Source organism: Balearica regulorum, chromosome 1, assembly GCF_011004875.1.
Source record: "Balearica regulorum gibbericeps isolate bBalReg1 chromosome 1, bBalReg1.pri, whole genome shotgun sequence".
NCBI lineage: Eukaryota > Metazoa > Chordata > Aves > Gruiformes > Gruidae > Balearica > Balearica regulorum.
This window is the reverse complement of record NC_046184.1, coordinates 114,945,926-114,970,186: the sequence shown is the minus strand read 5'-3', so window position 1 is coordinate 114,970,186 and position 24,261 is coordinate 114,945,926. Positions and strand designations below refer to the sequence as shown.

General features: G+C 40.4%; 1 protein-coding gene and 1 long non-coding RNA gene across 6 annotated transcripts in view; one reads left to right on the top strand and one right to left on the bottom strand.

Moving 5' to 3' along the window:
• The window catches only part of GRIK1 (glutamate ionotropic receptor kainate type subunit 1), a 169,943-nt gene that overhangs the window by 71,555 nt on the left and 74,127 nt on the right, over positions 1–24,261 (top strand). For all 5 annotated transcript variants that reach the window (XR_012838217.1, XM_075770417.1, XM_075770427.1 and 2 more), the window contains exons 2-3: positions 19,318–19,485; positions 22,632–22,889. Coding sequence is in view for 4 of the 5 variants with exons in the window: in XM_075770417.1 (XP_075626532.1) it covers positions 19,318–19,485; positions 22,632–22,889 (426 nt within the window). In the remaining variant the exon portion in view is untranslated. The remainder of the gene's footprint in view (positions 1–19,317; positions 19,486–22,631; positions 22,890–24,261) is intronic.
• The window catches only part of LOC142604355 (uncharacterized), a 29,907-nt gene continuing 28,334 nt past the window's right edge, over positions 22,689–24,261 (bottom strand). Inside the window, exon 3 of the long non-coding RNA XR_012838220.1 lies at positions 22,689–22,757. This is a non-coding gene — a long non-coding RNA (uncharacterized LOC142604355). The remainder of the gene's footprint in view (positions 22,758–24,261) is intronic.

Below are 24,261 nucleotides of genomic sequence, written 5' to 3'. Positions count from 1 at the left end.
TTTTAAATCACAGCCTTTCTGTTAGGGTTTTACTAAGCATTCAACCTATATTTTACGCCTGCTTTAGCTGGACATACCTGCTTGAAAGAAATGTAATATACCCAGAAGATGTGTATAATTAGTATCAGGTCAGCAGAGGGGACATCCTAGTTCTGAGTCTATCAAATCTCAGAGCATTTATTGGTACATGGACGCAGACTGTGGCAGTGGCTCTAGCGAGGGGAATTGCAGTTCTCTGCAGTGGGCAAGTGCCGCTCCCACACACTGCCTGTAGAAGGTTTATATGATGCACATGGCTTAAGCTAGCTCACCTCCCCCTGAGGAAAAAGAGTGTTTTCAGAATGTTTCTAGGCCAGTAAGGAGTGCAAGTCTTCTCTTTTTGGGCTGGGTTTCATAAGAAAGAGTGCCACTGGCACAAACAACTTGTGATTTAGATGCAAAGTCCTCCGAGCTTCATGGTCATTATTTGGTCAAGACTACGCAGTGCAGCAGTTTGAGTTCCTGTGTTGCAGTCTCCTCCAGTGCCACCACTGTACCATGACTGCTACCAGGTTCTTGGAATACAAGCAGTCAACAGCTGGATTTCCCCCCGCCATGCATTAAGGGATTAATTAACATGCGCAATTGCCCACACTTCCCTTTGTATGTTTGGAGAACCTGCACTAATAAAGTCCTGGAAGAGGAACCCACTCCTTCACAGAGCTCCTAGAAACCAGAACAGAATAGCCAGCTACCTGACAAATCTGAAGAGCATCATCAGCCAGTCAGTATTCAAACAATAATGAAATAACCATTGCTTCAGTTGCCCTCAGTCTTTTCCAAGCCAGCTGGCATTGTGCTACAGGGAAATTACACATTCATTTTGATTATTTATTCTCATCTGTACTCTATATTCCTCACCCTCCCCCTGGATTTAACAATCATTACGGTTAATAAGGGCCAGACCAGTGAGTGCTGAGGGGCCAATCCAAAGGCCAAAAAAGTTAATGGAAGACCTTTACATTTTGGATCAAAAATCACACTTTCACACTCAGACAGCTTCAGTGAAAGCTGTGCACTCAGCTCCCATGTCATTCCAGCAGGAGATGTGCACGTGCATCTGCGGATGTTTTATGGAGAGCGTATGGCTGCAAAACACTACTTACTGGAATTTGCCAACATGGGGACATAATATCACAATGCACAGGGAACGTTAGTGGGAGCTGCATATCTCAGATTAAGTTTAAATTACTACCAGATTTGATGGTGACGTTTCTGAATCCACAAGTTCCTACAATCAGCAGTTTGTTGATGATCAGTGGTACAGATAGACGGAAAAGTGGAGATTTTAAAAGCTTCTTAAGGGGCTGGATGACCATTTCTCGCTAATTTTAATGGGAACTAGGCATCCAAAACCTGTTGCCAAGAGAAATGGATGGGGAGCCCTTAAAAATTGCAAACCTAACACTTCAATAAAAAATCAAATACAAGAATTCAGCAACTTTGTTCTCACATCTGATTTTACAACAATGGCTGATTGTGCCGGAAACTGGTTAAACAATATATATGGTGAGAGAAAACTGTGGCAAAAGCCCACAGTTTAGATCCTGCGAGAGATAAATGAAATATACTCAGCGGATGATCCTTAGCTGAACATAAGCTGCAGGGTAAAACATAAGCTTCAATCAACTCTTGCAAATAATTTGAGCCCAATGCCATAAGTGCCTTAAATTAAATCCCTCTCAACAGGAGCCAATCTAAATCATTAAACATATGTCACATAAAGAGCTATAATCACTAGAAGTGTCATCTACACAGCATTTCATTTACATAGAGAATGTATTGCAGTTGTTAATTTGACCATTTTTCAATGTTCAGTATCTCACAGAAAACATACACAGTTAGAAGCAATGCTTGTTTTGTCACCAAGCAAAAACTACATGTGCACATAATTCTGTTACCCAGTTTGTTGTGACATATATAACTGTGAGAGAAAGCTATCCTGCCACATAGGAGCATTCCCCCTCTTGTTCGAGATCTCCAGTGTGATTTATTACTGGCTTTAGAATTTCAGAAACTTTCAGGTCAGGCAGGATCATGGAAGGATCCACACCTATCTTCCATCATAAACCAGGAGCAGAATTTCATCCCCTTACCTCAAAACTGAGACCAATAACTTCTGTTTGATTGTGGCACGTCTTTCAGAAAGGCACTCAGGGTTGATTTGGATAAATGACAACCTGTCAAGGACTAGCGTTCTGGCTTATGGTCTTTAAAACTGTCTCTGTTTCTCAAAATCATACAGCGCTCTGTCAAGTGTCACATCCTTGGGGAAAAAAAACCTCTCTCTGTCTATGTGGCTCATGTCATGAAATTTTCACCAATCTATGGGCACCCAGGTCTTTGGAGGCTTGTTCATCCCCAGGTGGCACACACATTGGTGCTGTTCTGGGTGTGCGTGTTAGGGAAAATAATAACTAGAGACATCTTTCTGTTCGCTACGCTTCCTGCACCGAGTGCATCTTTTAATACAATAATCAACAAGCCTGACTCACCTGTTATCTTTAATGTATGCTGGAAGTAAGTCATCCGGGACGGTGACTAGCGGTAGCCTGAGAAACTTCACTGATACTGAGATCAGAGTCATGCCCAGCAGGCACCAGCATTTTGTAGGCACAAAATAACTAAGCGAAACAGAAAGGAGAGAAAGGATGTATCAACACAGGAAACCCGAGCAGCCACTTTGCCACATCTGCACCACTCGGCAAGTGTTTAAATAGGATGGGTTTTGCTGTAACAGCTTACATGGGGTTACATACTAATGTTGCTGAATAAGTGGGAAAAAGTTGTGTTCACATCAAGGGGACGAGAATCACATACTCTGAGAGAAATAGTCTGTTTCCTCCTACAAGTGCCTGCCTGGATCTGAAGAGTTTATATGATAATCTGCAAGACAAGCATGCCCGACTTCAGAAGACCTTTTAGTCACCTGCTCTTTTATACCCTGCTTTCCTCGAGCTCTACCACATTCCCCTCAGAAGGCCTTCTTAAGTGACCCTGGGCATCTGAAAACCGTAGTCTGATATCTCTCTTAGAGCAGCAATTCATGCTTGACACGAACTGGTGAAGTCGCTCAGGCAATTTCGTTTCTCCAGTTTCCACAGCCGCAAAATGCAACAGCTTCAGCAACCTGAAACAATCTCCATCCTCTTGTTATGGTAATCCACCCTGAGGTTTTCAAATGTGTAGACATGAGGAGCTCAATTCAAACTCTGTTTGATTTTCAGGGGAAGACTAGCCTTGGTGTCACTTTGAAACAGACTTAATGTATAGTTTCCCAAAAATGTAAGCTTGTTCAAATGTAGAAAATGTCAAGAAAATTCAAAGTAACACAATGTATAGGAAATCTTACACTCAGAAAGGAAAAGTGAGTCACTGAGCAGGGAAGAAAAAAATCTAGTGTCTCCTGAGCAGAATTTTTAATTTTGTTTCAAAATTTAGGTTTTTCTGTCCTGATTGATGGTAACGCATTGAAATTATGACCATTCTGGCCATAATTTATTCTATAAATTATGCAATTATTTAATGGAATTAAAGCCATTATTTATGCACTGTACTAATTATAAGTAATTGCAGTTTCCTCTTCATAGCAAGGTTATTTTATGAACTTTTGATCAAAATTTCTGACAATGAAGCTATGAGGCTAAAAACCGCCCAGATAATAGCTATACCTAGTAGCATCAACTTCTATATTTTAAATACCTGAGGAATGATTTAGAATCTCAGATATTCATCTCCCGGAGTCCAGAAATGTTGTATCCAGGTTTTTCAAGAATTGTCTTTTTCCTTCTTTAATTTTTTTTCATATTAATTTAATATTATACCACAGTTTTAACCCATTTGTAAAATTTTCCACAATCAAATTTTCCTGTCTTTTTTTCAAAAAAGTACATATCTAACTTTCCTATCAATAACTACTATAATTATATCTAAGTGTAACTATAATATAATAAATAGGTGTAATATCTTTAACAACTAACATCTCTAAGTAGCTTTAATAATGCCTGATGAAGCTGTTCCTACTGAAGCTGTTTGAATGTTTAGCCATGAGGAGATGGAGTATCTAATTCCATACCATATCCTATAAGAATTTTTCTTGCAAAATTTGGGCTTGATCCATGGCTCAGAGAAGTCAAGGGAAAGACTTGGGCTTCCATCACATTGATTGCCTATAACAGGTAAGGCTAGATCAGGAAAAAAAAAAAAAAGGAAGAAAATATTCCTTCAGAGACAGAATGTTGGATGAAACAACCAAAGATATCCAATAATCTTTTCAAGAATATAAAATTTACATACGTATGATATCTGTGTACAGGAAATAGATAATGGCCAGTGCACTTTGCACATCTTTACATTGTTTTGGCCAAATCACTGCTAGTGAAATTTTTTCTAATGCAAGAACATACTACCTAGGTTTTGCGGTAAAAATCCAAGGATCATTGTGTACCATCATGCTAACATAATTTCATTTGCAAACAAATATAAACTAGGATACTTTTTGAATTTTCACTTAACACTTGCTGATAAGCAGGGATGTATGCACATTTGAGGGGTTTTGTTTGTTTTTAAGAATTTCACAAGTCTTTCACAGACCCCATTCGGACAAATCACATCTGTTGCATGTAGCTCTTGGAACACTGAAAAAAACACTTTTGAATCTGGAAAAGCAGTCTGGAGAAGAAACAAAGATGCAAAATAGATGTAGCTACTGTAGGCTTTTCTACTCAGCTTTATACTGAATTAATCCCTGAGAACTGGGTCGTAAGTCCCAGCACTGGAATGCCTCAGTCTGAGTATGATTGCTGGTGAAAGACACTTCCATGTACGCACCAGGTACAAGTGCAAAACATTTCATGTTTGGATTTTATCTGGTTATAACATTTATGGCTCAGGTATCTTGAAATTTGCGTACACAGCATGGAAGTGGCTTACCTAAAAGGTGCCACTTTTACAGGTTCCGTGTGCGATTTGAGTAGGAGCCTCTCAAGTCCCTAGATTCATGTACAAATGAAAAGTTTGGTTCCAAAGAACCTTTAGGGATATCAGCATTAAGACAAGTGATGATACAACCTGGAAAGTTCCCTCAAAGCAAGAATTTCTGGAGTTAAGGGTCTTATATCTCCTTTAATTTAGACCCTATTATGCACAGGAATTTCAACACCATATGCTTCTCCATCAGAAACTTTAACACTGCTGGGAAGTCTTGGTTTCCTCTGCGCATTCTAAGTATTTTCAAATCAGTCTTGCTAGAATATGGGGTTTTGAAGAATATGTGTTGGTTTGGGGGGTATGTGGGGGGAAGCATTACAAGAGAACACTGTTCCTGTAGTTGTTTGGGTTCCTATTCCAATTTTCTATTGAAGTTGTATGATTTAACACTTCATGTAAAGTTGTGATTAGGTGCAGATGCATTCTGTTTACACTTGTTACTTTAACATTTGCAAATGTAGATGTGAATAAGATATTTTTCAGACACAAATGGCCCTCAGTAGATTGAGGAATAGAAATGTTCCAGACTGATAATTGCCAAGAAAGCTTTAAACTGCAGGCACCTCAACTAAGTGTCTTTTCAAGAGCCAGCCATGATTATTATAAAGAAATATGGCAACTCAAAGTGCAGGTGCTGATTAAACATTTCTTGTAAGAGTGGATTGCTTGCAAAATCTGCAACCCTCACCCTTGAAAGCATAATCCTAGATGAGCCTACTTAGACATTATACTTTCCAAGACTGAAAATATATCCTGGTATTTTCCTTTAAAGCACCTGCTATGCTGAGGCTGCAATATAAATAATAACTTGTTTAGAAAAATGTCAGCTCATTTTCTACATGTTCCTTTTTGATACTTGAGGATTTAAGGATGAAACTATGTTAATGCTAGTAAGAGAGGGACAGAATAGTCCAGTGGGATGGAAGAAAATATATTTCTATAAAGTTTAAAGAATAATAGGTAAATTCTGAGCAAAATCTGCTGACTTCCTTGCATCTCACAAACCGTGGGGGACTGTCAGTGAAGTACCTCATCCCAGTGGTGTGCTTGGAGTTTCAGGAGAATCAAAACAGATGATCCAGTGGGAAAACTGGTAACATTTGGTTTTATATCCTTCCTCTACACCAATAAAAGATTAAAGGGGAGGGAGACATTTATTTTAATGAAAATCAATTCAATCACTTATGTCATTTTTAATTTTCTGTGTTTAAACTTCAGGTTTATACTTTCTTAATTACATACCTGACATGATCTGTGTGGCTTGTGGCGCTCTTACCTGTATTTTGTCACTCTTTCTAGAAGTCTGCGAGTCTTTCTGTCACATTGCAACAGGTTCAGCTGTGCACAAGAGCAGTAAAAGAGACTTGGGAAAATCTTCCACTAGGTTAGCTGTGGCATGAACATACTCTATTCACAGAGGGTCTACGCGGGGTGCCCGTCCTTAGCTTTTTTTTTGTCAAAGGAGCTCAAAGGCTTCTTCCACAGAATAATCTTTTCCTAATAGACATGTTACATAGTTCCCCTGTAAGCCAAGACAAGCTCAGCAAGCAGTATGTCAAGCTGGCTATGTTTTATTAATGCGCGTCTTCGGGATTCTGAGCATCCACCTTTATCTAACAGCTATAAAACATAGCTGATGCTCCCCTTTGCTGAGATGTTACAAGAAATGCCATCATTTCAGTCTGATGAGGACTGAAGCACGCTTAGCTCAATGGTCTGTTTCAGTAACAGCTGTATTTAAATGGCTGTTGGGCCAAACCCAGTTTGCATCTAAATGAAGCTGGGCAGACCTGAGGAGTCAAAAGGCAGCAAGGCTGGGGCTGCACGTTGAGAAGGTGCAAGGGAGAGACGGTGCTGAGGGAGGAGGAGCAGGGAATAACAGCTTCCCTACGCTGATCCCCTTCCTCCATGCTCTGCTGGGGACCTGCATCTCACGGGGTTAGAGGTATGGACAACAGAGGAAAGTGCCACGAAGTTCCCAGGTGTTGTCTCTGGTGTACTTGTCAAGCTGGATCTGGAAGATTTCTGATTCGGTTGCTCGGTGTTAAGAGTACAGGCCATGTTGCCTCATGCGGAGGCATTGCAAGAACACACAGTTCCTGGCTCAAATTGGTCAGGAAAATTTTTATTATGCTTTTCACAGAGACAGACCCATACTGTCACCATTTTGTTGACAAAGTGTTTTGGGGTGTAGACTGGCAATTCCCAGGGAGGCTGGAGAGAGAGGGCACATATCTCAGGCCGCTGTCCTAGCCCCAGGTTTATTGGCTGCCTTGTGCTGCACAAGTCTCTCAAATTGCCATAACAAATAAAAAAAGAGTATGACAGGTCTCATTTTCCCCTCTGAGGAGAAGGATAAAGACACCAGAACTGAAGCAGGTTTCTTGTTTTCTGGCTAGTCCTCCCCCACTGAGTGCATGTACTGCCTGTAGCAGTGGGGCCAGCGGCTCCAGGTGAGACTTCAGCAGGGTTAGTGGAGAGCCCTGGGGAAGCTCCAGCCACCATGGGAGAAGGAAAGAGTGGTGACTATCACAGGTAAAGTCCTCTTCATGTTAGCTGAATTATTTTAAGCCTTTCCTCCAGAGAGAGAGGACCAAGTTCAGACTCAGAAGAGTCTACCATAAACAGCTCTTGCATCTTAGAAGGAAAGCAAAGTAAAAATTCACTGTTACTCCATGCACCGTGTGTGACAGCAAAAACTAATGTAATCTTTGTATCCTTAACGTTTAAACTCTTAATTAGGGTACTATTTTTTGCATGCTAAAAATGCAAGTGTCCATAGTAATTTACAAATGAAGATCTCTGCTGTAGCTTGCTAGCTCTGTGCTTCTTGGTATCCCCCATGTCAATAATTTCTGGATCGATAGGTAGCACTGCCTTTAGGGGAATTGTAACAGCTGGATTTCAGAAAGAAAAAAGCGATTGACTAAAGTCAGAGCGCAAAATGTCCGCCCTACCAACTTTAACTTCTCTCCACTGCCACCTCCTTTCTGGAAAGGATGTACTTTTGGAGAGTCTGTGATCTGAATTTATCCATGCTTTTTCAGGATAAGCTCAGATTTCTTCAGCTGTCATAAAGACCTTATGCTCCTAAGCATCTTACAGATAATAGTGCTTAATGGGCACTCATGAAAAGAAAAATTGTATAATTTTTAAAGATATAACCCTGATGTTTATGCCTAAAAATCCTGTTTACTGAATAATGCACATTTCAAAGTATAGTCTAGGATTTTGAAATGTCTATTTCTAACAGCTTGAGAAAAATGGCTAATCCTGAAGTAGTTTCATTTGCATATGCAAACTCAGAATTGCTTTGTAGCAAGGTTATATTCTCACACCTCAGGACGGCTCTCCAGCTAAAGTAACCTTTTCAAGACTTCAGTCAAATGAATCCATACACCTTTCTATGGGTCATCTGCCGTCATAAGTGCAGGGAAAAAAAGTGAAATGGCTGCACATACCGTATTGATTGCTACTCTCTGGAAAGTGTAATATCTTGTAACCACTGCAAAGGAAGGTAGTAAAGCCCTTTATGCGCAGATATACCTTGTGTTTTAACCAGGTGCCTACATAAAAGCAGGTGGCATAAGCCCTCTGTATTCAATTTTTCTTGCTGTTCTTTTAGGTAGGGTCTCTATTGCTCTGTTTGGTTCAAGGTTTCCTCAAATGCAAGGTGCAATTACTTTGTATCATCTGCAACAAATCTTACTATATTTTTAAAGCAATTTAATACTGCTGGGATGAAACCAGATAAAATCAGTAAATAAACTTCCAGCAAGTTCCGCAGCTCAATGCCATCAGTCTCTCAGTCTTCATTCAACCAGTTTGCTTTCCATTCTCCTCATCTACTTTTTATTTCTGTGAAATTCTTTTTTCCTTCCTTTTTTCCTTAATATAAACATTGGGGTTTTTCTGTGATTGTTCCATCCTCTCTACTTTTGTGTTACCTTTCCTTCCCTTTCACTTTTCAGAAGCGCCTTGTAGTCCAGTACATGATCAGCAATTAATATGCCAAGATGTCTGGATGTCTCAGAGGGAAATCCTCTGACTCAGACAGATATGTAGGGAAAACATATCTGTGAAGTAATGCTCTGAAAGATTTAAAAAGAAACCAGAAAGTAAGTTTATCTTCCAGTGGGACTATTTACGTTGTTACAGCATGGTGGAAGAAGTGCTTGGCCGTGAGAGAATTTGATCAAAACCTATTGAAATCAGTAGAAACATTTACCTCCTTCACTAAAGTCTCATTTCTTCTGAACGAAATGATGGGGAGAGAAGTTTAAAAGCCTGTTACTTTGTCGCTAGGAGCCTTAAAAAAAAAAAGAGAATGAAACCACTGTTTCTGCAGAGTCCTGGAGCGTTTTTGCCACACAAGTTACGAAGCAGGAGGATTACAGCAAAAGGCACGGGGCTATGTGTGGATCCAGCCACATGGCTGCAGCCAATGCATGGTTAACAAACACATTCACTAAGAATTCATTAATTAAAAGGATAGCTTTATTAGTTTATGCTCCTAACTATCCTTACGAGCATTTTGGCAGTGCTCACGCTAAGCCCAAACATTCGCCTGAATCCTTTAGCACAGGAGCTGCGATGGGCGAGGGCTTCCTGGCTGTGCCGCAGGGAGCGCATCTCGCAACAGCACGGCCCCGTTTCACCGGCTCACTGGGGAGCTCTGAAGAGAGCAGCTCTGTTCCTACCACTCATCCTGATTAGAATGTGGTTCTGTTGAAGGTAGAGGCTTGATCTGCCACAGTTTTTGCAAAGAACAGCGTACAAGCCGTGCTCTGCAAAGCGTACCAGGTCATATGCGGGTGGAAGGAAAGCAGGGTGCCGAAACTCAGTATACTGCTTTAGCCAGTGCCCTGCTCCTGGGGAAAGCATCTCACACACAATCCAACCCTGGTCTCAGCAAGGCTCATCTGCCTAATTCTAGCTCCAAGAAGAGAAGGGAAACAATTCATATTCCCTCCTACTAGCTGCGTGGCCATAACATCTGATGGGACCCAATGTTGCATGTGTAACTGGGTGATTAGAACCAATTTTCTCCCTCTCCTGTTTTTGTCTAGTTTGAAATTAATGCTGCAATGCATGGATAGCTAGTTTGCCCAAGCAGGTATGGTTATGGGGGGGGGGGGGGGGGGGGGAAGAATAGCAAACAATATAAATGACATATGTATTATCCTGCTTTTTCAGTCGTCCTGACTAGCCTCTGCATCATGGGAAAACAATAAAATAAAGGCAGCAAGACAATATTTGTTTTTAATTTCTATCAAATAGACAGTTTGTGCCTCTAAAATGATCCGTTAGTTTCCAGCTAGTACAGTCACTGTATTGCAAGAAATACCTAAATCAGGACAACCAATTTTTTCCCCATTAAAAAAAGAAAAAGTTCATTACTTACTTAGAAATTCTATAACATGAATCATGCCGACTGAGCCTTTGGGAAATATCTCCAAATTCATAAGCTGAGCTAAGTAAATCCCATTGGAAAAGGCAGATCTTTGTATCTTAATAAGCTCAACTTTTTATATATATACATACACACATACCTATTTTTATCCCTCTGCTTTGCAAAGGATAAAAGCATCGCTGAATGCAATACCTTGCTAGAATGCAGATAATTATAAAAACCTGGGCCCAGCTGTCATAGAGAATGTTTTGGATAGAGAAATGCTTTAGCATTTTCTATTTAAGGTCTTTTCCCTCTTTTGTGCTCTTCATCTCAGTCATTAACTAGGTCTTGTTTGCTGTGAGTTATGTATTCAGACCTGGTATATGGGGTTGCAGCTCTTTGGCAGTCGCAGACCTTGCACCTGTCTGCACAAGGGCTGAAACTGAAATGTGATTTCTACCAGTTTCATCGCTGTGTAATTAAGCACCAACCATGTTGCGTGAAAATAACAGAAAGGCTGAGTCCCTGTGAGAGTTCACTCTAAATCAAGCAAATTTTGAATCAGACTGCAAAGCCTGACAAACCGTATCTCACCTCTTGTTAAAGCTGAGGGCAAAATCTTCACAAAAGTGACTGGAATACAGTCACATCCTAAACACGTGCCCAGAGGTGTATTTCAGATGTACAGTTTTGAGCCTAGGAGATACTCAATTTGTCAAATAGTCAGTGACCTTTCTATAAACAAACCTAATCTTCTTAAAAAAACCCCAATCCTCACGTTTGCTGAATTTGACACTTGGGTTGCATCCCCTTCCATCTTTCTTTGTCAGGTTTCAGGTCATGAACTTGTCCCAGGTTTCAGCTTCCCAGTCCTACCATGCAGTCATGGAAAGTAAAATGTAACCATCATTCCAACCCCCTCCAAAGCCAGCCCAGCTCCAAATTATTCTGTTTGGTTGCAAATTTCTTGTCATTTGGAGAAGTTCGCAATCTACAGAGACAGGAGAGCAAATAAATGCAGAGACGGGGATAAGGAAGGCAGGAAATCCAGGTGAGCACCAGAGTGAGATATTTACCTTTCTGTGCCCACCATCTCTTTTATTATAGATTCAGATAGCTGAAAACAATGAGGGTAGAGTATAGAAAGGGCAAGGGCATGGACTTCAACTTCTGTTTGAAGTGCATCCTAAAAGGAGGAGCCTGCAGATGAATAATGAGTTACAGAGGGAAAATGATCCAGACCCCGGATCTGGCATAGGCAATGCAATGGCAGTGACATTTGGCAGGGTATAGCAAAGAGGAATAAAACTGAAGGCATGCTGGACAGGAACCAGGCTGGGTGAATGCAAAGATAGTGAATGCCAAGGTAAGGACAGGGGCTTGAAAAATGGCGGGAATAGAGCACAATGTATGGAAGGTTTCCAAAACAGCTTTTGAACAGATTGAAGAGGGAGTGATGCTAGGGAAGTCACTCAAGCTCTCAGTTTCACTGTCTGTAAAATGAGGACGATAATAGCTGCCTAACTCAGAGGTCCCTGTTGCAAGGCTAAATTCACCCGTGCAAAGAATGCTAATGTGTTCTGTTTGCATTCTGTGAGCCAAATGCAAACCCCATGCATCTAATTCCACGAAAACCTAGGGGAGTAAACCCACTTTGGTCTGGATTTGTAAATGTAAAATACAATTACTGTTATAGGATTTTGATTGTTAATGATTCTTCCTGAGAATTTTTTTTTTTAATACACATACATACACATAACAGAGTAGTTTATAGGTCATGTATAAATTAGAGGTAATAGCCAATTTGTGGACTAATCTTACACAGTCAGTGAGCTAACTTTAAAAAGAAAGATACTGTTAAACTGTCTGCTAAAGGAAAGCCTCTAAGTAATAACTCATTTGATTATTCTTTTCTGGTAAGATGAATGTTGAGACTTAGCTCTGTAAGGAATGCACTTACACTGGCTCTCAGTCAGGAGAATACGTCCTCTGGTAAGAGGCAAGGATGGAAAAAAGTGCTTGGAGGGGGTTTCCAGTAGCAAGTGCTTTCACTCCAAGTGGCACGCTCTTCAAGTCTGTAAGTGGACATTATCTGGAGCAAAAATTTTCACAAGAACTGTTTCGCTCTGCCCTGTTCCTTTTCGAGCCAGCAGGTCTACCCCTACCACTCTGCCAGCCCCACTGAGCTCCAGAAGCACGTGTGAGTCCTTAGTTGTCCCGGCAGCAGAGCGGTGTGAGTCCGTATCTGTATCGACAGAGAGCAAGGGCAAACTGCATGCTAATTTGGCTTTATGAATCTCCTACGTTAACTTGGCATCGCCAACAGCATCTCTTTCAGGAAAGCAGTGGCACATAGCTGCACAGTCATTAGGATTTTAACTCTCATTTCTCTTCAGTGACTGACAGGTGGGTTTGAATGAGGTCTCATGGACCTCCTGGTGTTCAGATGATGCTGTGAAAAGGAGGGGAGGCTTCTCAGAGCATAAATCCCTCCAGGAGATAGATGTTCAGATGTTTTGGAAATCCTGCTAGCAAATCACCTGTGTGTCATGGCACTGGATTGCCTTTGAAAGCCATCAGTGGCTCAAAGCTTCAGGGATGGAGCAATGACATCCAGTGAGCCCTGTGCTTCCACATCGTTTATTCGGTGTGTCATCCTGTGCAGCAAACACCTCCCCAGGCAGATGAGAAGGTGCACGTCTTATACTCAGGCTACGAAACTAGGATATCCTTTGAGCAAGGAAAGGAAACCTTGACATCAACCATGTAGAAATAGGGGTTTATCCTTAACTGGAAAGGGTTGTAAACCATAGAAGTTCTCTTTTTCTCTAGTAAAGGGAAAAATACCTGTGTCTTCATGAGGAAAATCTTAGTTGTTAATCTTAACCATATTTTTCCTCTACCATCCTTCTTAGTCTCTATGTTTTAGTATTTCAAACATTTTTTACTACATGGTCAACATGTTTGCTTTCAAAAAGCATTCTTTTGAAGTGTAGAACCTGAATAAGAACATAAACAACATACGGCTTTCAGGTTTTTTGACACCTCCTGTTTCTTCACTTTAATTTCTGTCAGAATATCAAAATACTTGGCGTAAGTATTAATATGGCTACTCCTGGAATCATGTGCATATATGAATAGCTGATCTATTCTCTTTAAGTTGCTGGTACTGCTGGCTGTAGGAAAGAGATGGTATGCTGGGAGACGAAAATCTGGCAGCAAATAAAAATCCCAGCAATATATCTTTTAAACCTCATTGTACCTGGTGGCTCAACTTATGGTCCTTGAATACTATATGTAGTATTCAGCAACACTTTTCTCTATTTTAACAGTACAAGCAAATGACTTCCCTACGCTGCCAGCATTTGTCACTCATCAAAAAGTAGAGAGCATTATGTTAGAAATAAAGAATATTGTTAAAAAATGTCTGGAGGAGAGTTCAATAGCTGATCACAGTGGAATCCCAGCATGAAAGGAAGGTTGACTGTATGGACATGGACCTCCCGTAGAGCTGCCTTGCACAGCCACCAGTGAGCTGGAGAGACTTTTAACAAATTTAAATGGAAAATGTGATATTTATCCACAAAGATAATGAATACGAGAATGTCCCAGAGCAAGATCTACATTTGAAAAACAACTGCTTTTTTGGCATGTCTGTGGTGACCACTGGATCTCAGTCTGGCTTAAAAGCAGAACATATTTTTTCTCTTTTGGTCACCTTTAGGTGTCAGAAGGAAATATAGACTACCCTAGAAAAGCATGGCATTTTCACACCTCTGTTTTTCAGGCTATCAGTACTGTCCTCTGTAAACCTACCTCCATTTCATCTGGCTTTCTGTAGTATTTTAATAGAGAGTAACAAATAACAAAAAAAACCCCCAAAAAACCCAATGCAGTTCTTATGTTTGCTATGGAGTAGGTAAGGAACATCTTTCTGCAAGTGGGATATAGTTTTTAAAAGCATTTTGAAAAGTTAGCATTTTACTTTGAAAGCATCAAAGTGATGCCATTGACTGAAATCACAGAAATTCCTTCAAGGCTACTCAGGCAATTCTACATATATACAGCTAAAAAAATATACATCTGCTGTATTGGGACTGGAATATATTAGTGAGATATTTTTCATTGAAGAAACCTGACCAAAGAAGCCCAGGGAGACAGGTCAATAACTGCCATCAGAAAGGTCAACAATTTTTAGCTGTTGCTGTTTATGACTGGTTTTAAAACAGGGATAGAGAATTTTTCCACTAACAAGCTTTTGTGCTCTGCCTTGTCTTGAAGTGAAATGTTGAGACCCATTGAGAGGTATGGAAATTGATTCAGCCATGACCTTTTCTAAAACTCTCACAGTCGGTGATGTCCCCTTTAAATGGAAACATTTGCTTGCTCAGAAGGGCTGGAACTGCTTTTTCAGATGTGCCTACTGAGGTGTGCTTTTATATTTTTGGCATTTTACTTGCTGTAGAATTTTTTTATCTTCAGAGGATGAATGGGGCTGATGCTTTGTCATATTTGGTAGTTTGACTTGCGCCCCTCGCTCCTCCCTGAAGAGCAGTCACTCATGTGGCTTCAGTCCTCATTTCGGTCAGAGTAACAGTAGCCAAGTAGTCATTTTCCTCTTACTTTCCACAGCTAAATTCAAAGTAGGGGCAGATAGAACTTTTTTCCTTCACTCTCGCAGACATCACTTTATAAAGTAAATGCTGAAAGTGAAGGGTTTCATCACACACACATGCTGAAGCAGGTTTATCAATTAAGTGAACATGAATGCTGGGTTCTCCTACTGATGTCCTCACCTGTGGCTGGCGGAGAGTTACTTCCTGCGTGCAATAGGATCAGGTAACCTACGTCTGGCATTGCTCCTCAGCTGTCCCTGGTGAGACAGCCTCTGGGGGGTATTGATGTCCATGCAAAGCAGAGCAACCCCTGTAGCTCCGGCACTCACCTGGTTTTGGGTTGGCAGTTTCCTGCTGACTCAGGTGGACAATCCTGCTCATCATGGGGGCAGACATAGCGCCTGTGCTGAAGAAAGGTCAGGTCTGCCACTGACCAGGACTAAGCGGCCTTTGGTCGGCCAAAGCTGCTGCACTGGATTCACTATCTGGCTGAGTAATTGGGGAGGAGGGGAAGGAGGTGAAAGGGGGGACTCAAAAATTTAAGCCTTGTCCCATGTATGTGCTACCAGCAGCCTACCATGAAAGCCAATGCTTGTTTTCATGCTTAGCAATAATAGCCTTGTTTCTGGAGCATCATTTATATCTTGAGTTAACATCGATTTCTTTTTTTTTTCCCCTTCCCTTGTAGAATCCTGTGGTTAATTTGTTTTTAAAATGTTGTACAGTAATTACTTTATTTAAATGAATCATCCGACAAACCGGTTCTTAATCAAACTTGTCACTTAGCTATTTCTCTTTTAACCTGGACCTTACAACAAATTCTAAGCCTGACTGTCAGTCATCAGAACACAGGAGAAGAGAAACTATTTACTAAATTGCTAGATTTCATTAAGGATACATGGATTAAAACACTACAGCATGGACCAGTCAGATTTTATCTGCTGGCTTGTTTGTGATGCAAATTTATAGGCTGATGCAACTCTTTTTTGCACACATAAGTCCCAACAGAAAAGTTCAAACTTTTCACAATGCAACTATCCCAAACTTCACTCACAGTAAGCAACGATTTCCTCCATAAACTATCTCATGGACTTTGTTCATGGGCAGCAGGGCACCACTCTTTGTGCTTTCTTTACGGTTTAATCAGGAGAACCGTCGGTCAAGTAAACATTTACTGACTTGGAAGAATGATATTGTGGTATCAGAACTTCCCTATCCTAGCAGAGAGTGGGGAGCACGAGTTTTCAGACTCTAAATGGTGCCCTATTCAGCATCTCCAGTTCAGCTGAATGAAATTTCATCTATAAAATTATGAATCTCTTGACTATCTGTCCCGTTCTTACTCAGACCAATCCAGAGTATTTCACCAGCAAATTGAAGCATGTAACCAAATTTATCTGTGCTTTGCTGCTATGTTAATGTGTACAAAAGGAACCTGGAAAATATATTGAAAGGGGTACCAAGATATTGATTATACAGCTGACTTTCAGAGAGACCTATCTGAACACATTTGAAGTGTATGTGATAGATCATGTGCAGTTTTGATTAGTTTGCTTAGGAAACACTTCCATGCAAAACTTTCACTCTTTCCATCACTCCTCCTTTCCCCCTACCCCTTCCGTCTGCCTAGTGAGCTTCTACTCTCTTTTAAAGGGGACCAAGCAAAAATTCTGCAAAATTCTGCTGATGAAGTATAAATAGTTAATGGATATACATCAATTAAAATTAATCTCCATTTAATAGGCAACTGATTAGAGGTCTGGAAAAAGTTCTAGTCCTAGAATGAGAAAGCACTTGTATATGCATAGGTATGAAGGTTACCTCAAGGGCAGTTGAATGAAGTTGTTTTAATTAAAAAAAGAAAAAAGAAAAAAAAAAAGAAAAGAAAAAAGTAGAAAGTAATACAAGCACAGCACAATAATAGTTTCCAAGATGGAGAAGACTTTTTGCCAAGGTCAAATTGTGACTCATCCTATTGGAAGTGGGGAGAGCTGGTGGTCACCCTGTCTTATTAAATAGTTATCTCAGGCTATCCATTATATATCCATTATCCATTGTCCATTATATATATATCTGTTATATATAACTATATATACTATATATATATATATATTTATCTCAGGCTATGCCTTATGACAAAATGTTCTGCTAGTTCTAGTAGGGGTCCAAGCAAAACATAACAGTTGTATCTTGCTGGCCCAAGACTAATCTGGTATTATAGCTAACTGAAAACACTTGTCTTCCTCAGGTGAAAGGAGGGAAGGCAAACTTTGTTTAACCAGAAAAGTAGTAAACTTGTTGGTATCATCATCGGGATGAGGAATTATAGGATCTGAAAGAACAGGCTTTAGATTTTTTCCCTTCTGGTGATCCTATAGTTTGCAAATCTGAAAAATCCTGCTGACTCTTAGCATTCCATGTGAGTTTTTATATTTGGTTCCAAAAACCAGAACTCAAACTTTCCCCAGCTATTTCTGTGTGTCACAGTCTCCTGTAATCACTTGTTTTCTGAGGGACAGAAAAAATCAGAAAGTGTTTAAGGTTCTGATGCATACATAGAGTAATGAGAAATACATATAGTGAACAAGATAATTGCTGAAGTTGGCAAATTGCTTAAGTCACGTTGAGGTATTACATATGGGTTCGAGAGAGAATGTAATGCTCTGCATTCCAGAGTAGCTAGAGATTGCATTGCCAACTTGAGTTTGATAGCCTTCAGTGTTTTCATTGCTGAGTTAAAATTCGAAACAGGTTTTAATTCCACTGTGTTCCCATTTCCTGATTGTCAGCTAATGACTACACTATTCCTACATTGGTGACATCAAAATTGCAAGAGATTGCAGGGCATTAGCTGAATACATTCTGATACTCAGAAAATATAAAGCGATATCTAGGGCTCGAATTTCACATGGGGAAATGCAAAAATATGTAACTGAGAAATCCAAAGTATTCTCTAGTGACTTGCACTAAATGAGTAAATTATACTTGCAAAATCAAGTACTGAAGCTGGAGATTGCTGTTTAAAGGAGCTATTTTTTTTCAAATTAGCTGTGTTTGTTATGCATTCATCAAATCCCAATGCTCCTAGACAGTCTGAATGTGTTTGTTGGCATAATAAAGTCTCTAGAGGCTAGAGGGAGTAGACATCCCAGGATAAGTGGGACAGCCTGTTGACTGGAAACACAGGCACCTTCCCCATCTCCGAATTTATGCCAAAGTTCATTATGCTTCCAAAATTCAGATTGGTTATTTACAGGTCCTCTTCTGGAAAACATGCTTCCAGGTTAAAGAAAAGCTCAGACTCACCTCATTTCTTTTAAAAAGGAGCAAGAAATATATAAAATTTCAGTTTGAAGGACAGAAAATAAGTTCTCACAAGTTGAATAGCACTCAAAGAGCAGTTGCCCAGCTGGAATTGCACTGAACGGGTTGGGACACCTCTTGGTTCAAATAGTTCAAAAGAGATGCTGGAAGAAGAGTCTAGAGGAATGATAGGAAGTTGAGAGCGATTGTGCTAGATCCAGCACTGTCCTTGCAAGGAGACTTTTAAGCCAGTTCCATGATGTACTGGTAGAAACTGCACCACTGGAGACATCACTCAACACTTTGGCACAGAGGTGAAATCTCCTGTGGGAACAGTGTGTGGCTCAGCGATGTTCTGTATCAACAAGTTCAGTTCATTCAGCAGTGATCTTTGAAGAAGTAAAAATAATCACCTATCCCTGAGCAAACAGAAATGACAATGTTGCCTGAAGTTTATAAAAACCCAAAGCCCTACTAAGACACAGACCTTGAGTGGAAACTTTCAGTCCATTTCTACTCAAGCTTCTAAGTCTCTTCTGAATGTGGATCTTGTGCTGCCAAGATTTGCAGAAACACTTCAGAAAACATCTCCAACGTATCCAAGTTTCATCTCCAAACATCGATTAGAATGGGGCAGTGGGAACAAGACCTATGAATATCACTACTTTCATTAGTTAGGAACTTGATGGAAGTTTTACCAGCATTTAAAAATTTTACTTTGAAAAGCCTGAATAATAAACATGCATCATCTTTCACAGATGTTTGTCTAAGCAACATTCATAATATTGAATTAACCTACAGGACATTATAGATAAAAACTAATGATCCAATATGCTTTTGCTGTAGTGCTTTTAACAGCAATTTTAACTGTTTTCCTTTATGAACACTCAGATTATTATTGCTCGTTATTTTTCTCTTTTTACGTACAGTGATGAAGAGGTGAATAATACTTCTCATTTATCTCTGTTTCAACAGGAGGGATATTCGAAACTGTGGAAAATGAACCTGTTAATATTGAAGAATTGGCTTTCAAGTTTGCAGTCACCAACATTAATAGAAACAGAACACTGATGCCTAATACCACATTAACCTATGACATCCAGAGAATTAACCTTTTTGATAGTTTTGAAGCCTCGAGAAGAGGTAATTATCTCAATTACTGTGTCAGTAACATACATGTTCTATACTACCTTTCCAGCCTGGTCTCCTTTTTTGCTGTGATTGTAACGTGTATGTGAATGGTAACATAAAATTCATCTTTCAAAGTTATTTGAGCTAAGAATTAAGCTGGACTTGGACTTGTCATCTACTTTTTGATAAAACACCTACATCCTGTCTGCATGCTAAGAGCCCCAGATGGAAGGTGGCAAGTCCAACCCATTTTTCTTTCCAAAAAATAGATTTGCCACCTGGAATTCTGCAGAAAATCATCATGGACTAACAGGGAGCACAGTGGGATGTCACAACCCATAATTAGCACACACACACACACACAGTTATCTATTATTCATAACAAATTTTTTCTCTTGCACTTTAAACAACAGAAGCCAGTAGTTTCCCTGTCCTGAAATATTAACACTTCAGTTGCTTAGAGACAGAAGTAAATTTCTCTGTTATAAACAACTATAAGAACTGGAGTGGACAAGTTTGGAATTTTTTTGCCTATTCTTTTATTTTTCTTGGAGGGAAAATTATGGTCCAATTTACTTGCATCTAATTTACTTGCAGACCAAAACAGAAAGGGGGAAAATAGTCACAACTCTTCTTAAGCACCATGTATTCCTTCACCTCTAGGAGGCAACCTTGAAGTTTGATAAAATTTTATATACAGCAATCTAGTTCCTGGAATTACGTGGTGTGCACACAATCTCACTCAAACAAGTCAGAGAAAAGCCTGGAGAAAGACCCATAAGTTGCTAAGACTTTTCAGATGTCCTTTGCAGTTCACTATAACATCTGTCACTGTAAATGGTACAAGGTATGCTTGCTATAAGGCAAAAGATGTGTCTGCTATAAGGCAAATGAAGGTTGGAAAATAAACATGCTTCACAAATCATGCTAAAATGCTGGTGAACTGCCACCTTTCAAACATGCAAATTACTAAATTCTCCTTGTGGTACTTTAGTTTCTTACTAAAGATTGGAAAAAAGGAGAACACTCAAAGAATATCGAAAATAGCTTTAATAGTGTTTATTACGTTCTTTTTCATGTACCAGATATATGCTGGAACAATATGCTATTAAAAATCAAGTATGCTGGATTTATAATCCATATAATCCAAACTAGACAGGATTTTAGATTCTCTATAGAGTAAGAGTTGCTTCTGAGACTATTGTGAAAGTACCTTCTCCATTTAATCTGTAGGAAGGAGTTCATTATAAATATTTTTGTAAATCTACATGCAAGGAATCCATGCTGACAATACAAATTTCTTCTCATCATAAATTATTGATATTATTTATGCAATTTGCACTTTGAAACTTGTGATCCTTTAGGAAGGCTTCTGAATTAAAACTTGAAAGCCTGTGCATTTTATGCTGTCTGTATAACACTCATTTCTGGACTGAAAATAGAAAATAATTGATTTTCTGTCATACTCTATTACTATCAGAGAGCTAAATATTAATTTAAAAAACCTCTGCTCATTGTGGATGTTTGTGTACTTAGTATTTGGAATCATAGAATCACAGAATGGTTTGGGTTGGAAGGGACCTCAAAGACCATCTAGTTCCAACCCCCCTGCCATGGGCAGGGATACCCTCCACTAGACCAGGTTGCCCAAAGCCCCATCCAACCTGGCCTTGAACACTGCCAGGGATGGGGCCTCCACAGCTTCTCTGGGCAACCTGTTCCAGTGCCTCACCACCCTCACAGTAAAGAATTTCTTCCTTATATCTAATCCAGATCTGCCTTCCTTCAGCTTAAGGCCATTACCCCTTGTCCTGTCACTCCATGCCCTTGTAACCAGTCCCTCTCCAGCTTTCCTGTAGGCCCCTTCAGGTACTGGAAGGCAGCTAGAAGGTCTCCCCAGAGCCTTCTCTTCTCCAGGCTGAACAAGCCCAACTCTCTCAGCCTGTCCTCATAGCAGAGGTGCTCCAGCCCTCGGATCAGCTTCGTGGCCCCCCTCTGGACTTGCTCCAACAGCTCCATGTCCTTCTTATGTTGGGCCCCCAGAGCTGGACGCAGTACTCCAGGTGGGGTCTCACAAGAGCGGAGTAGAGGGGCAGGATCACCTCCCTCGACCTGCTGGTCACACCTCTTTTGATGCAGCCCAGGACACGGTTGGCTTTCTGGGCTGCAAGCGCACACTGCCGGCTCATGTTGAGCTTCTCAATCAACACCCCCAAGTCCTTTTCCTCAGGGCTGCTCTCAATGCATTGTCTGTCCAGCCTATAGTTGTGCTTTCACTCAAGCACAGTAATTTCTAAATTTCCTGCAAAGAACTACCTTACGAAGAGTACAGCATTGCAACTCAGTACAGTCCTAGTTGATAAACCTTATTAGAAACATTTGCGTTAAATTTTACTAATGGAAAAAATAATTAATATTACTTCATCTTCTGTCTGTTAGCCTGAAAAGACATGGGAGAGAAAGAAAAATTAAGAGACACCTACAAGAGGGAATCTTTTGGCTGAGATATAGGCACAAGGAGAAAGAAACCTTTGTTGATACTAGCATTTGACTGTTTTGGAAAGGTATTAAAATGTCAGTGTGTGTTGGTTCTTTATTTCTCTGTGTCATTACTGAAGGCTTTAGGCTTTACTGCCTGTTTTGTAAACACAGATTATGGAGCGCCATGAATTATAGTGCCCTTTACTGTTTATTTTCCTTCAGTAGCCTGAAATGAAAGTAATTCACATTGTAGAAGCTTGCCAGTCACGGATGGAATCCATATAGTGTTTGTTGTGACTCCATGAACATATTTCCTGACACGCTGCCATGAAACTTAATTCATGTGACGTCCCTTTGGCAAGCCTGTAGCCAGAAAGCTTCTGGTTTCTCCAGGATAATGCCATTCTGAAAAAGGCAATTTAGGAATCAATGTGATCTGAAGGTAACAAGCAGAGAAGTTGTTTTGGTTTTTATTTGTAGCAAGCAGGTTCTAGGATATAATGCTAATCAGCAAAGCCATTTTCATGAACCATTTGCAAATAGGCGCAACGTGGTTACACGTTCTCACTTTGAAATGATGGGGATGGATGGAGAATAAACGATCTCAGTAAACATCACACAAGTCACTTGCTTTTGCCAACTAACAGCTTCTTCGTCTCCCTTCCTGTCCCCCTCAGCGTGCGACCAGCTTGCTCTTGGTGTAGCTGCTCTGTTCGGACCTTCCCACAGCTCCTCGGTCAGCGCAGTGCAGTCCATTTGCAATGCACTTGAAGTCCCACATATTCAGACCCGATGGAAGCACCCTACAGTGGATAACAAAGATGCGTTTTATATCAACCTCTATCCAGACTATGCAGCCATCAGCAGAGCAGTTTTGGATCTTGTACTATACTACAATTGGAAAATAGTAACAGTAGTATATGAAGACAGCACAGGTAAGTAGTACTGGTGCACTGCAGGTCATGTATTTCTATTAATGCACATAAATGAATAAATTCTGTGAGAGAAAGTGCCTGTGATAGTTCAGTTTGGCATACTTACAGCAGTTATCCCCAGGATATAGAAGAAAAACATCTTGGAAGGTGCAGCTATCCTGCTGCTGCAGTAGCTTTTGGAAAGATATTCACTTCATCAGACCTTAAGAAGTCACCAGGAGGTAGCTCCCGGATTCTGAATACTCAATCATGTTTTGCTTCCTATTTGTGGAACCAATAACACAGTTTCAAACTGATAAATATTCCAGTGTGGGACTGATTAGGGATTCCCCCTCTCAATGAGGCATTGATCTTAAAAGGGACGCATCTAGAACCCAAAAGTTCAAGCTGCAGCATTTTTAAAGTAGAGACTACCTTGTCCCTTGAAACTGTCTCAGAAGCAGTCAACTCACTTGTCAGCTGGGTATCTGAAAGTTGCAATTTGTATAAATGTTTCCAGCTTGGGACTCTTAACTTAGAGAAGATCATTTATTCTTTGTGACAAGAACCTCCCCCTGAGGCACACAGCAGTCTTAGCTGTCCAGGGACATACTATGGACAATCAATATCTGTGACATGTCCCTTTTTATTCACAGAACAACAGCTACAAAAGATAATAATGCACTCATTCCTTGGACCAAGTGATTTAAAGGGTTATCAGAGACTAAGACTTTTTTTTTTACTACAGAGAGACTGTGGAAGAGTGTCAATGTTATAAGGATGTCCAAGCTACTATTGTGTATCTTTACATATCTAGGCTTTACATACAGGATCATAGAATCACAGAATGGTTTGGGTTGGAAGGCACCTTAAAGACCATCTAGTTCCAACCCCCCTGCCATGGGCAGGGACACCCTCCACTAGACCACGTTGCCCAAAGCCTCATCCAACCTGGCTTTGAACAATTCCAGGGAGGGGGCAGCCACAGCTTCTCTGGGCAACCTGTTCCAGTGCCTCACCACCCTCACAGTGAAGAATTTATTTCTAATATCTAATCTAAATCTACCTTTGTTCAGCTGAAAGCCATTATCCTTGTCCTATCGCTACATGCCCTTGTAAAAAGTCCCTCTCCAGCTTTCTACCCCTGTAGCATATATTGTACCAACAGCCAAAATATTTCAGGCAGTGCCATTTCCCTCACTGGAGTGGGAAGATACTGTTTCTGAGAAATGTGTTAGCTGCTCTGGTCATTGAGAGAACTGCATACATAAACTGCTCTCAGAAGGAGTCCTATCTGGCAGGATTACACACCAAAACTTATTCCAAGCATGACTGCACAGAATGTAATCTCTCCTGCAGTGTAGACTCAGTCATGGTCCATGATCTGGCTTCA